The sequence below is a fragment of the Balaenoptera physalus genome, assembly GCF_965194825.1.
Source record: "Balaenoptera physalus genome assembly, chromosome: 18".
In the NCBI taxonomy this organism is placed as follows: domain Eukaryota; kingdom Metazoa; phylum Chordata; class Mammalia; order Artiodactyla; family Balaenopteridae; genus Balaenoptera; species Balaenoptera physalus.
Genome location: NC_138899.1, coordinates 57,862,300 through 57,883,431, shown reverse-complemented (window position 1 = coordinate 57,883,431; position 21,132 = coordinate 57,862,300). Strand labels below are relative to the sequence as shown.

Sequence of the window (21,132 nt, the reverse complement as noted above, 5' to 3'; positions counted from 1 at the left end):
TGTGTTGGGTCTCTGTTGCTGCGTGCGGGCTTTCTCTAGTTGCAGCGAGCGGGAGCTACTCTTCATTGTGGTGCGTGGGCTTCTTATTGTGGTGGCTTCTCTTGTTGTGGAGCGTGGGCTCTAGGCATGCAGGCTTTAGTAGTTGTGGCACGCGGGCTCAGTAGTTGTGGCTCACAGGCTCTAGAGCGCAGGCTCAGTAGTCGTGGCTCATGGGCTTAGCTGCTCTGCGATGTGGGATCTTCCCGGACCAGGGCTCAAACCCATGTCCCCTGCATTGGCAAGTAGATTCTTAACCACCGCGCCACCAGGGAAGTCCGAGAGCTCTCAGCATTTTAACAGCACAAAGTTTTAACTAGACCAACTAGGCTGTTCCCTATTCCATCCCCTTCACCAAAAAATTAGATTCTCCTGAAGCTGTCAAACTAAGGATCACAGAATAGAAACACAAATAAGGAATTCTTTCAATGCTGTGATATGTGTGGTTCAAATAGCAGACTAGGAATGGTGTTCTTTGTTTTGTTTTGTTTTCTGTAGAGAAGGGCAACCATGGACTTGAGCAGACTGTAAACCCAGGTTGCTGGAGAAAAAGCTCATGATATCATCCTGGGGCACCACCATGAGAATCTTAATGTATTCTTTCTTACCACTTTGTTCCTGACTTCGTTCATTTTCTTCTGATTATTTTTAGTGTTGTCAATTATTTAGCTAACAGGCAGAAAACTAGGCTTTTATTGACATCCAGAGGGACTCTCCTGAGTGTAATAGTGAAAGCAGTTTATTGAATGCCTGTGGGGTTGCTTTCTAATTGTACGCATTAATCTGCCCATGCAAGCTGGCTGAAAATACACAAGCAGATTGCATGTGCAGATGGAGCACATGGGATGGTTTTTATGAAAAGACCTCTGGAATGTACTTCTGCAGTACTGTCTTTTCCTTAAAAATCGAATGACTGTGACTATTTCAATTGGCGGCTGAGAACAGACCAGATTAATGGTGCATTAAGTCTGCCACTCTGGCTGGGGACAGACTCGAATTTCACAGTGTAGAGTTAGTTCTAGGATTCTTGAACATGAAAGTGAAGGGTAGAAATAGGCTTCTAACCTTGGCATAGTTTTCACCATTATTTTACTCTGTCATTCTTTACTACTTATAAAAAGACAAATGTGATTTTTCAGGATGGCCTTTTTAATTAGTCAATATTACTGGTAGCTTTGAGGATTTGAAGTAACAGTTAATATACCTTTGTGTGTGTGTGTGTGTGTGTGTGTGTTTTGTTATAATCAAAGAAAGGATGTTGTGATTTAGATTATTTAAATTTCAGCATTTGAAATTTAAATGGTAATTTATTTTGAGTCATAGTCATCTTTCTCACCATGTGGTTTTTGGATGGATCTTGAGACAGATTTGAATTTTGAGCCCATGTAATGAGTTATGGGGGTTAGGGTAAGATGTGAATGGGGCAGTCAGATGCATTTTGGGTGCAGGTGTTAGGAAAAACAATGTTCTCTTAAGGATTTGCTGGAGAGATGAGAATTGGGTATATTTTAAGCATTTACAATTTTAACTCATATCTAATAATCATTTAATCTAATAGATTGTACATTTGTATAGTTTTAAAAATATACAAAGTGCTTGGCTCTTTTAAATGTTATTTCAAAGTAATAAGCTGTTGTATTATTGAGAACCTATGGAGTGTCAGCAGTGTTAGGCATATTATATACATATTTTCATTTAATTTTTAGATCAACCCTATTAGGGATATATCATCTTCATTTTACAGGTGGAGGGTTGAGTAATTCAAAGTCACAGACAGTGAGCAATGCAGCCAAATCTTGGTCTTGAGATTTGAAGGACCAGGGATAATGAGTAATTCAGAGGTGTGCTATACTCACAAGGTCAGGATTATCAGGCTAGGGTGGGGGTGATAAGCACTGTAGCTTATGGGGGGCCTGTGGGGGGCCTGTGGAGAAGACTGTAGAATAGGTCAGTTCAGAGATAAAGACTTGGGCAAAATTGACTTCTGATTCCTCCAAGGAAGATCTAAATTTGGCCTGCAAGAGGCAAAAGAAAAACTGAGGAAGTATGTCTGCTTTCTCTGATTTTCCTCAGACCTGAAGGACATCCCTTTCCAGGTCCAACACTGGATTAATTCCACAGTTAAGCTTCCTGTAGGGTACATGGGCTTTTGTGAGCTCTCCTGGCTGGACTGTACTCCTAGGTACCAATATTTCTAGGGGAGAAGGAGCTCAGTTCTTAAAACCTTGGTTGAAAAAGCCCTTGGAACCAAGCTCATTCCAAAGTAGGACCTTCTTATTTCTGAATTGCCAGGCACCACCGTGAGCTCAGCCTGCCGATGGTAATGTGGGGAAGTTTTCTTCATTTCCGCCATTGGAACCACGCATCTCTTTAATTTCCATTTGAATGATAGTGTGATTAGTACCTAGGAGGCACATCTTCATCTGTTTTAGTTTCCTAGAGCTGAGGATCGAGGCAGGTCTGCTGAATATGCACACTTAGGTTCCAAGTTTGTCTTCTAATATGCTCACTAAACTTCTAATGCCCTTCGTGGGAGCTTCCAAAAGACACTTAAGGGCTAAACTGATCCCTTATCCATATGGTAGGCTTAAATCCAACCTCACATTTTATAATCCCAGTAAGGTGAACTGAAAGTCATCCTATTCATAACTTTCTATCTTATGCTAATGAAGTGAACTTACAGGTACAAAAATCCTCTATTTTGTTCAGAATGAGACTGAACAGTTTACGAGAAATCTGAGAGAATCCCTGCCTACTGAATGTTAAATCATGTTGATGGTTAAAATTTCTACCCACTATCAATTTTTCCTGCAGATGTCCTAGTGAATGTTAACTCATTTTCATTCCCACTGCCACCACCTTCATATAGGTATTTCTCACATGCCACTTGCATTATGGCTTCTTTCTCCTTGTCATCCCCTGAGTTACTGGAATGGCTTTCTTACTCTCTTTGCCAACAGTCTCTTTTCTCAATTGTCTTACATGTTTGTCAGATTTCATTTTCTACAGCACAGCTTTTGTCATGTCACTATCCTATTCCAAAAGCCTTGATTATTTCCCATTGCTTATGAAATAAATTCCAAATTCTCTAGCCGCACGATGGGGGAATTGTGAGCCACCTTAGTAAGAAGACGTCAGAAAGGACTTGATTGGGTTTGGGCCTCTGTCGGGTTGATTTCGGGAGAGGGTTTGAGGAAGCAGGGTTTTGTTCTGGGTCGGCTGTTAATCAGGAAGCAGGGGTAATAGTGATTAGGTATCAGGTATCTTTTTTTTTTTTTTAATTTTTTTTATATTGGAGTACAGTTGATTAACAATGTTGTGTTAGTTTCAGATGTACAGCAAAGTAGGTATCAGGTATCTTAATCTTATTTAAAACAAGGGAAGATCAGAGTGAGACTAATAATGTAATTGATAAATAAGCAATAGTCACTCCTATTAGCCAAAATGTTGGGGTGTTTGGTCACTTTTGTGGTTTAGACAAGGTTCATGTATTTTTCTTTGTTCAGACATATCATGGAGTGGCCTTTTTTTTCATGATTCATCACCATCATAAAGTGACCTCCTCTGATATTGATATTGTGTGAAATCACTTTCAATAGGAGAACACCAAGGCTTAGCTGTGAATGCCAGGGCAGCTCCTGGATGTCAGGAACAGCTTCTGTCTTTTTCAGGATGTAGTTAATAATTGGTTAAAGATAAAAGTTGACTGGTGCCTTATTTACAAAATAGTTTCACTTAAGTATCTCATCATTGGAACCTGGTACCATCAGTGCTCCCCTCTTGGGAGGGTAGATCTAGGATCAGACTGCCTGCCTGGTCTCAAACTTTAACCTCTCTCCTAACATTGAGCCTAGGTTTCCTCATATATAGCATGGGGTGGGGCTAATATTTGCTAACTCAAAGATTAATCAATATAACCCATGTAAGAAATCTAGCATAGTGCTTGGAGGGAGAAGGTGGAGTATAAAGGAACTCCAAACAAGGATAGCAGAGGAAGAAGAGAGAGGGACCAGCTGACTCTGGCCTTTATCTCCAAGGGTAGAGCCTAAGAACTTTTGGACACACGAGAAGACCCTGGGGCCCGGAAAGTGCTCCTGGTAAATGTACTATACCTGGGGGAATATGTGCCCCCCCACCCCCGGCCCCTGCCATCCTGGAGACAAGCTACCTGCACAGCCAGCCAAATTTATCACTTCTGTGTGAGTTCTAAGATCTTTACTGAAAAAAACTGCCACAAAATAAACTCTGGTCAAACAAATAAGGAATCCAAGAAAGAGGAAGATGTAAGATATCAGAACAATTATGAATAAAGAAGACAATGACATTTATAGCCAAATATATGATTAGCTTTTTTTCTTTTTTATTATTAAGAATCAACATGATGAAATTAAACTCATGGAGGATTTCAGTGCTATGGAAGAGGCACAAGGGAGAGAGGAGGATAGGAAGTAAAACAATTATTTTTTTTGCACGAGTGAATGCTAGTGAATTCCAGATATTGATAGAAAAAAATAAGTAATTATGTGTTTATTATATGTTTAATTGTATTGTATGTACAAATAGGATATATAACAAAAACGTAAGAAGAAAAAAATCAAATGAAAAATTGATAATTACAACAAAAGGCAGAAAAGAGGGTGGAAGTTTTATAAGCAACAAGACAGCAATCACAAAAAAGGTATATAGGCTAAATTTCCTTATTTAAAAAAAAGTTCCTGGATTGCAAAAAAAAAAAAAAAAATCAAAAATCTAGCTATATGCTACTCTAAGAGATATCTATAAAACAGAAGAGTTGGAAACAAAGGCATGGAACATATATCCATAAATGCTAATAAAAGAAGGCAGATATAGCAATATTAATATGAGACAAAATTGAATTCAAGATGAAAAGCATTCAACAGGATAAAGAATATTTTATGCACATAAAATATGTAATCCCGAAGATAATGTGAACTGTAAATATCAATATAGATTTGAAATATATGAAATAAAAACTGCTGAAGTCTGTAATATAGATTATGGATTTGTCAAATTTTCCTTTTGTTCTCCGTAGAAATTAATAGGTCATCATGTGAACCAAAAAACTTCATAAGGAATAGAGGATATGAATAACAATGACTTGGCATGATAACATAGACATAGTTACAAAGTGTTGTACCTAGTTTATGAAAATACCTATTCTTTACAAATATGACTTAACTACCATTGGCCATGACTAAGGCCTCAAAGACTCTCAGTAAGTTCCAAAAATACCCCCAAATCCTATAAAGCCACTATTCCTAAGAAAAATGTAATAAAATTAGAAATTAAGCAATAAGAAATTTTAAAGTCTATCCACTTAAAAAATTTTTTCTAATTACCTTTCTAAAGGACTGTTAGGTTACCATCTGTCACCACACTAGACTTATTGCAGTGATCATTTCATAATGTATAAAAATATCAGGTCACTATGTTTTATACCTGAAACTAATATATTTTGTGTTAATTATTATTCAGTTAAAAAATAAAAATATTAAAGATTCAGGTTCCCTGGGAGGATGGGGGGAGACTATTAGGATAAAAAATTTTGAAACCAAAACTGAAATTACAAATTACTTTGGGATAAGAGAATATAAATTTCAAAGTATTCCACATTAAAATCCATGGGATGTGACTACAAAATTATTTAGAAGATGCAGAAGTTTAAAAGCTTTTAGAAAAAATGGAAATAAAATAACTAAGCATTTTACTAAGATAAGATTATAGCCATAAAATAAATACAAATAGAAGGGAGGAATAAATAAAGGGGAAAAAGTGATGAAGTTGAATAGAAAAATTTATCATCACTAAATTAAACCAAAAACTAGGTTTTTTTGAAAATTCTGGTAAAATAGATAAACTTTTGACCTGTCTGAGTAAGGAATAAGGAAGAACTCCAAGGATAAGAAAGGAAGTATAACCAAAATTCAAGAAGAGAAATACTGTGTCCTACTTCTGTTAATTTTTTTAACCCAGATTTCCTAATTTATTTCGTAGGAAAATATATGCTATTAGACTTGAACCCAGAATAGAATAAAAACTCAAAATGGAAGGGAAAATGTAGTTTGATCTCACCTAAAAAAGACAGTAGGCCCAGTTGGTTTGAAAACAGAAGAAGGTAACTTTCTCAGTAAAGTCTGGAACAGGATAAGAAGGGCATTTGCTATTTATCACTGATACTGATTTTTAGATAGAAAATTAGAGTTTCTATTTGTAACAAAGAAAGAATTTAAATATTGGAAAGGAAGAGATAAGTGCCTCTGATTGCTCACCTAAAACCTCTCAAGGACATCAACTAAAAAATTATTAGAACTAATACAAGTAGTTTGACTATCATGAATGAATCTAAAATCAATATGCAAACACTTCTGTCTTTGCACCATCAGACACACGATCAAAAGCTCATTATAAAATATAATTGAAAGAAAAATTTCATTTACAATAATCATCCACACTGTAAAACAGATGAGTATAAGTCTAATACACCTATATATAAAATAAAATACCTAAAATAAAATGAAAATATTAAATGTAGATCATCTATTTACTATAGAAGGGAAAAAAATCAACATTGTAAAGATAATTCCACTCTTATTCATATATAAATTAAACAGGACCTTTTGTGAAATTTGATAAAACATTTTTAAAGAGAAAATATTAAAAAAAAATAGACAAACCTGAAAAACTGAAGGAACAGGGAGAAGCTTGTACCAGGTATCATATACAACATAGGTATGGTAGTAATAACTAAGTGTTATTGGCATTGTAATAAATAAATTTAGTGAATGGGAGAGAGTCTACAAATAGACCCATGGATATATGGGAATTTAGTATTTAGGACTTTAGCTATTAATAAAAGTATTTGTTCAATCAGTGTCAAAAGGACAGATAATTTGACAAATTGTAATAACTCAGCACAATTAGAATGTAATGAAGAATGCTTTTATAATTTTGTGGTAAAACTCCTTTCTACGCTATATACACAACTTGGAAGCCATAAGAAAAAAAATACAGATTTGACTACAGAAAAAAACCTATGATAGATGATGTAATGAACTATGTTACAAGTAAGTGATAGTCTAGGAGAAACTATTTGCCTCAAAAATAATTGGCAAAGGCTTAATTTCACAAAGAAGCCTTGAAAATTAATAAGAAAAAGGCGACTCTAGAAAAACTGGCAAAGGGCTTGAAATAAATAGTTAAAAGAGAAGAAGTATAAATAAATGAAATATTCAGCTTCACTAATCAGAGAAACACAAATAATTTTTTTATTTATTACACTGGTAAAAATATAAATGTATTGATAATATCTCACATTAGGAAATGTGCTTTCATTTATTCAACAATTTGTACCTGGTATGTGTCAAGCACTATACTAGGTTAGTATATACTAGGTTAGTAAGTTCTTGGTATGTACTGTGAATATCACTGAGTCGTGCTCCCATTGCCCTCCCTCTATCTAGGCTCACTTCACTTCACTCATTTATATCACCATCTGCACCCTGCAGTCATTGGCATTTGTGTGTCAGCTGACAGGAGGTGAGAGAAGGAAAAACTGCCCCATTCACTCCCAGCAAGATAAAAAGAACCAGGGAGAGATTTGTCACTGGTATTTTTTCAGTGAGGGTACCTTTTAAATTATGACTATTTAGCTTTAAAATCGGTAGTTTAACATTTTTATTAGTATGTTCTTTTTTTTTTTGATGTGGACTATTTTTTAAAAAATCTTTATTGAATTTGTTAAAATATTGCTTCTGTTTTATGTTTTGGTTTTTTTGGCTGCAAGGCATGTGGAATCTTAGCTCCCCAACTAGGGATTGAACCCACACTCCCTGCATTGGAAGGCAAAGTCTTAACCACTGGACTGCCAGGGAAGTCTCTATTAGCATGTTCTTATGTGTCTTGTCATGGTGCAAAGTTGGCGGTTACCTGGTGGGTAACCAGGTAGAGGAATCACCTTGTAGCCCTGGGGTGTGATTAGTGGCAGGAGCCTGATTCACAAGCTCCTACAGATCTAAGTGAATGTTTTAAGCGTATTCTTTTTTAAAATCCTTGCTGTTTATCTATTTTATATATGGTATGGTGCATCTGTTAATCCCATACTCCCAATTTGTCCCTCTCCCCCCTTCCCCTTTGGTAACCAAAAGTTTGTTTTCCATGTAAACTGATTCTTCCATGAACGTTAGAAACCCTAGTTGTCTTCTCTAACTATTTTTTTAAAAAGCCTTATAGGAAAAAAAAAAAAAAAAGCCTTATAGGAATTATCTTTGCATTTCTGTCATATTTAAATGAGCCAGCAGACACACATTTCACTCTCTGTGGCCTTTCCTGTATATATATATATATTTTTTTTAAACTGCAGGTGATTTTTAAAAAAAAAATTTTTAATTTTTATTTATTTATGGCTGTGTTGGGTCTTCGTTTCTGTGCGAGGGCTTTCTCTAGTTGCAGCAAGTGGGGGCCACTCTTCATTGCGCTGCGCGGGCTTCTCATTATCGCGGCCTCTCTTGTTGCGGAGCACAGGCTGCAGACGCGCAGGCTCAGTAATTGTGGCTCACGGGCCTAGTTGCTCCACGGCATATGGGATCTTCCCAGACCAGGGCTCGAACCCGTGTCTCCTGCATTGGCAGGCAGATTCTCAATCACTGCACCACCAGGGAAGCCCTCCCGTATATTTTATCCTTTCAAAAAGGTCAAAAACTTTTTGATTGATGAATCTCCATAAACATTAATATTCCATCATATTGCAATATAAGCAGCCATATCCCTTTCCTTTCCTGACTTTCTCACCCTCAGTTTCTCCTTCCAAACCCCTACCTGTCCTCAAACTACTGGGATAAATGAGTATACGTTTTTATACTCTGGGCCTAGGCAGCTCCTAGACCTGATACCAAGACAGCTTAAGGATGGGTGGGTTCCTTCCCTTTCCCACATTCTCCTCCCCTGACTAAGGTTCTGAAATAACTAAGATGCCTAGCTTAATCCTTGAGAATTCTATTCTTCTACTCTTCCTCAGCTCTTCTTGGCCTCTTCTTATGTACTACTTGTGGAACTGATGACCTAAATTGAGAGATAATTCTCTTGTATATATAAATCTATGTGGTATTACTAGGGTTGGCTAATTGCTGTGATCAACAGACCTCAAAATAAATAGTTGCTTGAGCATTATTATTATCTTTTTCTCATGTAAGACATGGGCGAACAGGTTTGAGAGGAGACCCCCTCCACTCAGATAGTCAGGCATCAAAAACTGTTAGCAGTGCTACCACCTTCAATACACAAACAACTTCCAACTTCGTGCTGCGGTTTGCCTCTATTCCAGACAGCCAGTAGGAGGAGGAAAATGTATGGAGGTGCATGCGTAGGAAACTTATTATGAGTTCATCCTGGAAGTGGTGTGTATCACTTCCTTCCTCATTCCATTGGTCAAAACTCAACCACATGGCCAGCCTTAGCAGCAAGGGAGGCTAGGAAATGTAGTCAGGTTGTATGACTAGAAGAGGAGAACTTCCATTTTGTTGGATATTTAGCAGTCTCTGCTACAATGGAATAATGTCCAGGTGATGCTACCCTGAAGAGACATTTTAGGATAAGCCAGAGGCATCACCCTAAGAACAAGTGTCATAAGTTGGAGAGGAGTTAAGTAAATCTTCAAAACCAGTCTGTTATTGGTGCTCCATCCTCAGTTGTTCTATGGAGAATAAAGGAAGGGATCCTGTATTTGTGCCTGGGTCAAAGTGATAAAGTGGGAGAGGATCACCCCCCCTCAGTAGGTGGCAGAGTCACAGTGGTGACAAAGAAAGAACCCCAATGAAAAGGTGACTCAGTGCTAGAGTCCAGGGTTCTTAGTTTTGTTGGATTTCCCCTCCAGTAGATGTTCCTCCTTTTGCCCCTCAAGGAGGTTCATATATTTTCTTTTTATTAAATACGACCATAATTACCTACAGGGATTCCAATCCAGTTCAGCCAATGTGTGGAATTTACAGTATTGGTAGTAGAAAAATGCCATTTAGCCTGGTAACTTGGAACTTGTCTTGCTTGTATAGTTAATCACTTGGGAGTTATCCACCATTCTTCACAGGCCCCTACTTGTATGCCTCTGACAGTCCGGTGGCCCTGTCATTATGATTTGATCTTGTGGCATGAGTGGGGCACGGATCGTTGGCACAAAGGCCGTGCCTGGTGGTTAGCAACCCAGCCAGCTTAGTGCTTGGCATTGGCAGGTAAGAAGCAACTGTTGGAACACAATGCAGGGCTGCCAGCCTACTTGGTCTGAAGCTCCTTATTTGCTTATTATCATGGCACTTCTTTTTCACTGCTTTCTCCCGTGGTCTGCTCTCAGCTAAGGATATTCAGAAATCTCAACCAAACTTCTGGCAATACTCTTCTTTTTGCACTTTTGACTGATGGCTTCATAAAGCCCCAGACAATGGGGCAGCTTCCAGCCTCTGCGACTTCATTAGTCTCCTTGTCTATTCTGGGCAAGATAAGCAATCCTAGACAAATGGAAAGCCTGCTTGTCTCAGCTGCTGAAGCCTTGTGTTTCTCAGGGTCATGTTTGTCGCTTAACTTTCAGCTCTTCCTTTCCCAGCTCAAGCTTCTGACCTTGTTCAAATGCCATGTTCTACCTAAGTAATTATTTGAAGTCATGTTGGCATCTCTGTTTAACTTCTAATTCCTTTTTTGATTCCCCCCCTCACTGGATACCATTTATTTTTACCAGACCATTTGTATCTCCTTTGATGCCCATGCCCTAAATGCTTGATAAATTGGATCTTAGCATCAGCCTAAAGTATTAGGGGGAAGCAGAGGGATGAGAAGGAAGGAAGCAGAAGGGGAGAAGGCTGCAAGGGTCTGGTGCAGTATAAGTCTGGCCTTGCTGAGCTATTTGATTGTGAATATGGAGTAAGGGGATCAAAATCCCACAAATCACATGGGGAAAGGACAAAGGAACAGAAATTCATCACTGGTAAGCAGAATGGGGCAGTTGTTACAGTAAGGACTGGGAAACAATTCCAATATTCATGCTTGGCATACATGAGGGGAGGAACTGGGATGATGGTGTGGATTTTTAAGGAAAAAGCAACTTATTAAAACAGAGGATTCATCTAGGTCCATCTTTCACAGTCTCTCAGAGCTAAAAAGAGATGCCAGAAATACAGACCAGAACTGGCAGCACTTCTTGCCTTCCGTGGAAGGTACAAATCAAGTATAAAGGTGTGTGTGTGTGTTTGTGTGTGTGTGTGTGTGTTTGTGTTTGTGTGTGTGTGTGTAGGGAGAGGGTCTGTTTCTGCTTTCAGAATTCCAAAGGGGTCCATGACTCATAAATGGTGAAGAGTTATGGATTAGAAGCTCTGTGTATCCTGAGAGTAGTCAAAGCACGAGGGCAGTGAGATGACTAGGAGAGAGACCCCTGGAGGGTGAAGGGCCTAATATGACACCAGTGTGGAGTGAGGTGTTGTAGGGGAGGGATATTCCACAGCCCTACAGTGAAGTCTGAGTGTCACGCTTTAAATGTTCAGATAGGAAATTAGGGCCCCATACTGTGGAATCTGAGAGGACATTTATCTCCATGTCAAAGTACACGAAGCAGAAAAAAATGAAATCATAGGTTCATATTCCACAAACCTAGTTTTACATTTTTCAAACTATGAATGCAGTCTTGCAATAGCATTTTGTTTTGATTTTCTACTCTACCGTGTCCACAAACTCACCTTTTGTTCTACCTAGGACACTTTTAGTCATCCCCCAATAAAAGTCTAGGCTAGTACCCAAAGGCACAATAAATAATGATAGTTCTACTTTTACGAAGGCACTAACACCTATTTGGGTTGCTGCTAGCAAAACTGCTGAGTTCTTGAGAAGACTCGACACAGAGTCGCCACACAGAGGTACCTGTCCAGTGGCTGTTAGTGACCCACAATCTTCAGCTTCGGTAAGTGGAACGTCATGCAGGGTGCCATCTGGCACTTTTTAAAGTGGACGAAGATTAAGGCCAGAGAGTGACCTGTACAGCATAGAATTTTGGAACTAAAGGCAGATGATCTGAGCTGAAACTTTGACCTCAACTACTGTCTCAGCTGTAAAACAATGCTTGTACTTGTTGCCAACATTATGGACTGAGCATCAGCCTCTGAAAAACCTTTGATCTCACCCAGTCATCCGTCCATCTATCCATCCCTCAGATTTTTATGTTTATATAAGGTCTACCAAGCACATACAATTTCTGCCTGTAAGGACCTTAGTCAAGTGAAGGAGCGAACCAGGTATAAAGCAGAGTGGTGAGTGTAGAGCATGTAGCAGTTGGAAAGCTGAAGCTTAAAAGATGAGTCAGAAGAGAGTCATTCCAGGTGTCAGAAATTAGAAGCAAGAATTAAGGTATAATGGCAAGAAAAAGCATGACTGTGTTAGGGATGAGTTTTGCGTAGCCACAGGCTAGAAGGGCCAGCTAGAAGGCTGGAGAAGAAATCAGGAGCCATGAGGAGAGTTTCTCATTTGTGGCAGTCTGGGTGGGATGGTTCATTGTGTGGGCTGTCTTGGGTAGTGCAGGATTTGTAGCGTCCCTGACCCCGGGTACAAGATGCTATCAGCAACTCCCGGACATTGAGGTTCCAGAGATGCCCCACACAGGAAGCTCATGGTGCTTCTGGTAGAACACCACTGCAGACATGTATATGCCACATTGGAAAACTTGAACCTCATTCTGTCAGTACTGAAGGTACTGAAAAGTTTTAAACAGGAAAGCCTCAAGGTCAGATTTGCATTTTAGCTGGATCACTGGTAACCAGGTGAAGGATGGGTCTGAAGTAATAGAGAGGTCTCTGAGGCTTCTATATTAGCCTTGGCAAGCAATGATGAAGACTTGAAGTAAGGTGGTGGGTGAGAGGATGGAGATGAGAGTGCAGGTCAGAGAACCACTTAGGAGGTGAACAAGGCAGGGCTTGGTTACTGACTGACCAACTGGGGGCAAGGAAGTAGTGTCATTAAGGATGACCATCGGAAAGGGTTGTAGTTGAAAGAAAAGATTGGTTTAAGTTTTAAAAAGTCTTAGCTTTTCAGGGTTTGGGCAGGTAAATGAGAGGTTGTTAGAGACATCTGATCTTCCTCTCCACCCAACCCCTTTTCTCTTTAGTGACCACATTTTAAAATGTCAGGAAGACATTAGGACACTCCTTGGGAAAAAGTCATTCTCCTCTTACCTACAAACCTCTAAATGCTTCTTCTTTTTTCTGTGCTTCTAAGGCAGTGTTCCAAAGTCCAAATTTACTAGTGTGGGCTCCACAAGTCATATCAAATCCATCATCCCTCTCCCCTCATTGCAGGGCACTGGAGGAAGGAGTTGAGAAGCTGTAGGTAGTAGAATTAAACCCCGTGTAGAGACACTCCATGACATCTGTCTGGATAGCCTTTTCATGATGGGGGAGGGGAGGGAAAACAGGAGCTGGCTAGCTTTACCACCTGGGTGTTTGGCTGGCAGGATGGTCTTGATTTCTGTTTGAGGGCTTCTTGAATTCTGTGGTTGAAACACCTGTGTGCTTGCTCTATTGATTTTGGCTCGTTTCTTCAATTTAACAAGATCATCCTGGAATTTTAATATTGTCTTCCAAGGCATTAGTAATCTCTCCCAGAGCTGCATTTTCTGTGGATTGATTACTGCCTTAGGCATAAGATCCTCAGAGCTATTAATAGGAAATATGGAGCAGTACTGGCTCCTTACCAACAACATTCAATAGCTGCTCCCATTTTGACACCAAACTATTAATAATTTGTGGGTGTTCAATATATTTAACTGACTTTTTACCCATATTGTGTTCTTCTCATACTGTCTAATCCATATGCATAGAAGTCCTCAGAGAATGCACTGCAGAACCATTTTTTAATGCTTTAGGAAAATCAAATATGTACATTACACTTCTGCGAAGTTAAAAGAAGACACCTGCAGTTTGCCTTAACTGTGGTCAATGCACAGGTGAACACTGCATGATATCCATATAGGCGGGGCGTGAGGAGCCGCACTGTCTCAAGATTTTTTAAACACAATTTAAATTTTGCTATATAATGCAACTTTCCTGAGAAAATTGTTCTTCTCACACTTATTTAAATGTGGGGCTGCCATGGCAGATGGGAATTTAATAAATGCCATATGACGATGTCAGTGAAAAAGACAAGAAGAAAATTCCTGTGGGTGTCACACAAGAGAACTTCAGACAAGAAGAACTTACAGTGTCCACTCACACACGGATGGATGTAGTTCTCTGTACTGGCGGTGGGTGTGGAAGCAGAAGTACCAGCATCATCATACCCTCCCCAGTCCCGATCACTGAATGTTTCCAGTTGTGCCATTAATGTACAACCCGTCTCTGGTTTGCTTCCCCCTGCGTCTTCTACAGGGACTAGTAATTTAAAAAAAACCTCATCCTGTTGTTCCACTGCCCAGTGGCTCCCTATATCTTCAAGGATCAAGTCAAAATGCCGTAGCTTAAGCACAAAGCCCTCTCTGCCCTCTGTCCTCCTGTGCCTCCATTCTCCCCTACCTCCCACAACTCACCTCTCTGCGGTCCTGCGGTCTAGGTCTCTGCTGCTCCAAGTGTGCTCCAGAGACCAGCAGTATAAGCATCACCTGGGAGCTCCAGACCTGAATCAGAGCCTGCATTTTAACACGGTCCACAGGTGATTTGTGTGCACCTTAATGTTTGAGGAGCACTGCTCTCTAATTCCCGCCTTTCTGGCCATATCCTCTCACTTCCACTCCTCTGAACACTCAGTGCAGTTTGCTTTAATTTTTTACCCATGTGTCACATGACCTTTAAAAAGTCAACACTGAAAGGCATACGTCCCTTGCATCCCTTCAATCCTACCTGCATTTCAATTCTTTAATCTCCTTGTATTACTTTTCCATTGCTGCTGTAATGATTTTTTGCCAATTTAGCGGCTTAAAACAACACAAATGTATTCTCTCGTAGTTCTGGAGGTCAGAAGTCAGACATGAGGATGAAGGGACTGAAGTCAGGGTGTCAGTAGGGCTGGTTCCTTCTGGAGGCTCGAGGGGAAATCGGTTCCTTGCCTCTTCCAGCGTCTCTTGGCTGCCACCATTCTTTGGCTCCTTGGCACGTGGATCACTTTAATCTTGACTTTTCATCCTCACCTCACCTTCTCTCCACACTTTGACCTTCTCGCCTTCCTCTTATAATGACCATTGTGATTATATTGGTTCCACCTGGATCACACAGGCCCATATCCCGGTCTCCAGATCCTCAATTTCTGCAAAGTCTCTTTTGCCATATAAAGTATAACATTGACAACTTCCAGGGATTAGGACGTGGACATCTTTGGGGGGCCATTATTCATCCCGCCACATTCCCTTAGCTCTGTCTTTTGTTATTTGGCTCTGAATATCTGTTAACGTGTATATTGCTATCTCTTGATTAATCAATGTTAGATCTTATTAATTTCTTTCCCCCATTCTCCCAATATAATCATTCAGTATTTCAGGCTTTCCTTTATTATGACTCTGAAAATATTTTCTCACTGCCAAGCCAGTTATACTCTACATTTTTTTCCTTTCAAAACGTTGAAAAAATTTCATTTTATTTTTGCATTTTCTTAGTTTCCTTTGAACATTTGATGGCCTTCCTTTAGCTTTTGTGACTGTTCTACAAAGTGCCTCTTGATGAAAATTTCCACACAATTTTCCACTTTGTGCCTGTCAGATAACTTGTCAATTTCGGGTTTCTTTCCCTTCTGGAAATATCCCTCCTCTCCTCCTCCTCCCTCCTGACTTAACCTGTGCTGGTTGTTCTTTAAGCCTCCTACACAGCTGTGGTTCTGGGACTGTCCTTTCATGGAATGATTCCCAACCTCATCTGCACATTGGAATCACCTGGGGGGCTTTAAAGTTCCCTGATGCCTGGATCGCACCCCCTGAGCTCCTGCTGTATTGTGGCCTGGGCTTGAGGCTTTTAAAGCTCCCCAGGTAATTCTACTCTGCAGCCAAGGATGAGAATCACTGCTGTAACATCATCTGGGGAGTTGCTTTTGTTGCTTTCCTGTGTTGGGTTCCCTGATTTCTGTTTCTATATTTTTAAAATTTATTTCTTTGTTTTGGTGGAGCATATTATTTAGTAGCTTGCCAAGAGAAGATGTATGTTCAAGCCCTTGCATGTCTGAAACTGTCTTTATTCAGCCCTCACACTTAGCTTGCAATTTTCTGTTAAGTATTCCAAATTGCAAATAATTTTCCTAAAGGATTTTGAAGGCATTGCTCTTCTAACTTTGAGTTATTTGTTCCTGAGAAATCCAAGGCCATCTGAATTTCAGTTCTTATATGAGGTCTTTTCTGTGCTTCCCCTGGAAATAATTTAACCTCCTTTTTTCTGATAATCTGTAATTTCATATTGTGCCTTAGTGGGAGGGTCATTTTTATTCATTTTAAGTCTGGAAACTTATCTCTAGTTTTAGATGATTTTCTTGTGCTATTTCTTTGATTTATTTCCCTTCATTTTCTCTTTATGGGATTCTTATTATTCAAATCTTAGGCCTCCTTGATTTATCTTCTTCTTTTTTGTAAAAATTTTTTTCTCCTCTAATTTACCTTTGACTACTTTTTTCCCCTTACTTCCTGGCATATTGAGCTAGAAAAAAACCCAGTCCTTTCTCTCCTGAGTGTCTCCTTTACTCCTGCTCCACTGACACACACACAACACTTCTGAGGCCAGGTGTGTGTGGTGTTTTCCCCACCAAGCAGTCCTGCAACAGCAGCTGGGTGTCCTACCATTCAACTCAGTTCTGACACTCTGCCTGGTGATAGCGTCAGATTCCACAGGGTAAGGACTCAGTCCCACAAGACTGCTCCCCACTTAAGATGCCAGTCACAAGTGGTAGATCCCCAGGGTACCCACAACTTCTGTCCAACTTGGCCACAAATCACAAGTTCCCACAACCTGCACCTGGGGTTTACTTAATTTACTAGAGCCACTCACAGAACTCATACTACTATATACTTACTTATGTTTACCAGTTTATTAAAGGGTGGATACAGATGAACAGCCAGATGAAGAGATACATAGGGTGAAGTCAGGGAGGGTCCCGAGTGCAGGAGCTTCTGTCCCTGTGGAGTTGGGGTGTGGTCACCCTCCTGGTATATGGATATGTTCACCTACCTGACAGTTCCTGGAACCCCCATGCCTCTGGGACTTTTATGGAGGCTTCCTCATGTAGGCATGATCAATTATTAATTCCATTTCCAGCTCCTTTTTCCTCTCTGGAGGATGGGGGTTTGAGACTGAAAATTACAAACTTCTAATCATGGCTCCGTCTCTCTGGTGACCAGCCCCCATGCAGGAGTCACCCAGGAGCCCACATGGAGTTGCCTCAGTAGAACAAAAGATGCTCATTATGCTTTAACCGCTCTGGAAATTATGAGGATTTTAAGGAGCCCTGAGTCAGGGATGGGGTCAAAGACGAAATATTAGAACAAGAGATGCTCCTAAAGCTCTCACCATTTAGGAAATTACAAAGGTTTTAGGAGCTTTATGCCAGGAACTTGGGGCAGATATATGTATATATATATACACACACACACATATATATGATACTATATACAAAATGTATATAAAAATATAAAATATACATAATTTTTTTGTTATCTCACACATTTTATTGACCTTATCTTCTAAATATTTTACTGGTTTGTCTTTTTGTGGGGAAAGAGGAGATATTTTTAATTTCTAAGAGCTCCTCTTTTCTTTGCTGCTTTAAAAAAATAACAACCTGTTCTTGTTTCATGGATAAAATCACCCTCTACGTCTTAGAGGAAACAGTACAGGGAGCAGTAGAAAACTTCAAAGAAGGGGGCCCAGAGGCTCACCGCTTAGTATGTAGGAGTTTACACAATCCTTTCATTCTTGCCCTGGGATATGACCACAGCTGCCTTCTGTACTAGGCCTGTCTGGTTTAGTTGATCCAGAGGATACACTTTTGATTTCCTCTCAAGGCTGGGAGAATTAGCACCTGAATTTTCAGGGTGGAAGCAGACATAGGCACCATCCTTTCATCCAACTGTCTTACCCAGTAGCTGGTGCATCAATTTCTGGGGCCCTCACATTGTTCTGTGGAAAAAGCTGGCTTCTTGTGAGTCCTCTGTCCCCACCCAGCAAGTCTTTAGGTTTGCTCTTTCCTCTCCTAGCCACTTACCATTTCTTCATCTACTTTGTCTTCATAGATTTTTGTCTGGGAATACTGATTTCTCTTGGGTTTTGAAGCAGGGTTTGTGTTTGTTTCATTTCCTCCTCTGTTTAGGGTAATTTCTGAGAGGGGAATGGGGCAGAAACATATTCACTTCACCGTCTTGAAATGGGAACTTAGTGCTTGTCATGGATTGAATTGTGTCCCCTCAAAATTTATATGTCGAAGACCTAACCTCCCGTACTTCAGAATGTGATCTTATTTGCAGACTGGGTCTTTACAGAGGTCAAGTTAAAATGAGATCTAATCCAATAGGAAAGGAATCCTTATAAAAACGGGAAATTTGGACATAGGAACAGACATGTATAGAGGGACGATGATGTGAAGAGACACGGGGAGAAGACGGTCATTTGTAAGCAAGGAGAGAGGCCTAGCTCCTTCCCTCACAGCCCTCAGAAGGAAACAACCTTGCAGGCACCTTGATTTTGGACTTCTAACTTCCATGTGAGGCAATGAATATCTGTTGCTTAAGCCACCCAGTCTGTGGTACTTTGTTATGGCAGCCTGAGCCAACTAATACAATGCCATTTTTCATTTATTCACACAGTGCCCCGCCCCGCTTACTCTGATTCCTACTCTTTAAGACACAACCTAGTGTCACCCAGTTTGAGAAGGTGTCCTTGATCCAGTGTAATTAAATGTCCTTCTTTTTAGCATCCTTTGTCACAATACCTCTCATGATGTCACAATACCTGTAATCATTAGTCTCATTAATCTTTTTGTCTGACTTCCACACTAGGCTATGAGCACTTGAGGTCTGGGGTCAGGTCTGACCACAGTGCTTGTGCATAGGAGGCTGAAATATTGCTTATAGAATGAATATATTATAAGCATAGCTTGTGGGGGAGGATGACTAAAAGTGTATATTTTAGTTGAATAACAAAAAGTTTATTATTAGTATGTTAAATCAATATTTTATGATAGAAAAATAATGTGAATATGACAGAAATTTCTGGGACTTAGAACTAAGAAAAATAGTGATCAAAAGTTTTTTTCCCCCTATTTTTGAACAGAAACTTCCTGTCGTGCCCAGGGATCACAGCAAGCATTAGGACTGCAAGTAACTTTGAACTCTTTGTAGTTGAGATGCCATGTGACTTCCCAGTTTCTGTGGCCTTTTCATTGACACTTTACGTGTCTAACCATTTTTTTTTCTGACTCAAAAACTAGGACCCATATTTTGATAAAAGAACAGCAAAGTGGTTAAGTTTAAAAGAAAGGTATACAAATAGGTTCCTCAATAAAGTCATCATATCTGCTTTAACTATCTTACTCCTCCTTTTAGTCCCTTGACTATAAGATGTGCCCCCGGCCCCCTTCCCACCTTTCAGATCTTGTATGGAATATTTGTGATAAAAACTAGCCTTCTCTAATATAAAAAGAAGGGCTCATGGGAGAATGACTCGCCCTCCTTTATATCTTACCACAGTCCCCTTGTCTTCAGGATATGGACACAACAAAGTCCTAGGATATGTGTGCCTGTCTAATGTAGCAGGGTTTGGATACATGTGGGCTTTCTGAACACATCTGGAGCTCTACCTTTCTAATTGGTAGTGCTATAGCTGATACAATTCTGAGAGCCTCTCTCCCTTTCTGGCAAGTGCTTCTCATTATTTGATGGAATATGGGTTTTATAGTGACAGAAATGGGGGAATGAATTAAGAAGTGCTTGAGAAAAGTTATGGTGAGAGAAAAGGGGGGATCAGGCTACATAAGCTTTATGGATTATTAGTCCAAAGAACTAGGCCTGAAATATGTCACCTGCTGCCATGATGCTGCTGGTAGTTTTATGAGAACAATGGATTTCCTACGCATTAACTTATCAGGCTGCCCTCTCTGCCTTACAGAGGGTGGGCTACAAATCAATGTGAGGGAGAGAAAGTGACATGAACAGATAGAATACTTGAAATCTCATAAATTCCAGCACACATGGTCTCTGCATCCATGGGGGGAACCCTGACGTGGAGGGTCACTGGGACTGAAGGACATCTTACCTACCGTGTGTGCTGGCTCTTCCAAGGCTCCCCCTTGAGGTCCTAATTCAGCCAGAAATGATGGCTCCTGTGCTCCTGAACAGGCTTTGCTTTCCCTCTCAGGAACAGAAGTGAGCTTCAGGTACAGATTAGGGACGCAAAGACCTAGAGAGAAAGGCATCTCTGGGATTACATGGTATCAATCAGCAGCTGACACGCTGTTTAATAGGATAGCATTAATGAGCAGTAGACATGTCAGTGCTTCTGATGTCAGTGTCACCATTGCTTGCCTCTGATATTTACCAGCTAGTTGGAATATTCTTGAAAAATATATTTAACTTTCCTCTGATTCAAATCCTTCTCATTAGAAAGAATAAACTATGTTGATTATCTCTGAGGGGATATTTTTAAAGCTTAATGAAACAAACATTCAGATCATCCTTTAAAATGTGCTGGATGATTTTGCTTGTACTCACCTTCTTTTTGTATATCCCAAGGGGCGTCTGCAGACATATGCATAAATCACTCAGTAAGCAACTGTATATGGAGAGCTTACTATATGCTTAGTATGAGGTCAATTTGTTAGAACCAGACCCATGAGAGGCAGACCAGTACATTGTTGTGATGCTTTTTTTCCATGATTTTTTTCCCTATACCATTACAGGCCAGAAGACAGGCTTATATGGATTCTATAAGGGAAGGAAGTAAAAAATTGCAAAAGATGAAGGATGAACACCGCCAGAAGGTATTCAAAGACTCAATTAGCCACTGCTAATTATTTGCTTGGGGTACTAGATAATTTTGAAGGGTTTCGGAACAGAAATACCTACATACGTGAAAATCACGATAAAAAAACCCCACA

The 21,132-nt window shown here is 39.9% G+C and overlaps 1 protein-coding gene and 1 long non-coding RNA gene across 8 annotated transcripts in view; one reads left to right on the top strand and one right to left on the bottom strand.

Annotated features, from left to right (window-relative positions):
• EPSTI1 (epithelial stromal interaction 1) overlaps window positions 1-21,132 on the top strand; it is a 112,379-nt gene that overhangs the window by 43,747 nt on the left and 47,500 nt on the right. For 4 of the 7 annotated variants that reach the window (XM_082435405.1, XM_082435411.1, XM_082435404.1 and 1 more), the window contains exons 7-8: window positions 11,896-11,989; window positions 20,935-21,015. The exons of 1 other annotated variant lie outside the window; for it this stretch is intronic. In XM_082435405.1, the coding sequence (XP_082291531.1) occupies window positions 11,896-11,989; window positions 20,935-21,015 (175 nt within the window). The remainder of the gene's footprint in view (window positions 1-11,895; window positions 11,990-20,934; window positions 21,016-21,132) is intronic. 2 more of the 7 variants (XM_082435410.1, XM_082435406.1) reach the window with 2 other exon arrangements.
• Window positions 1-21,132, bottom strand: part of LOC309647782 — a 36,033-nt gene that overhangs the window by 13,199 nt on the left and 1,702 nt on the right. The window contains exon 2 of the long non-coding RNA XR_014256290.1: window positions 20,296-20,435. This is a non-coding gene — a long non-coding RNA (uncharacterized lncRNA). The remainder of the gene's footprint in view (window positions 1-20,295; window positions 20,436-21,132) is intronic.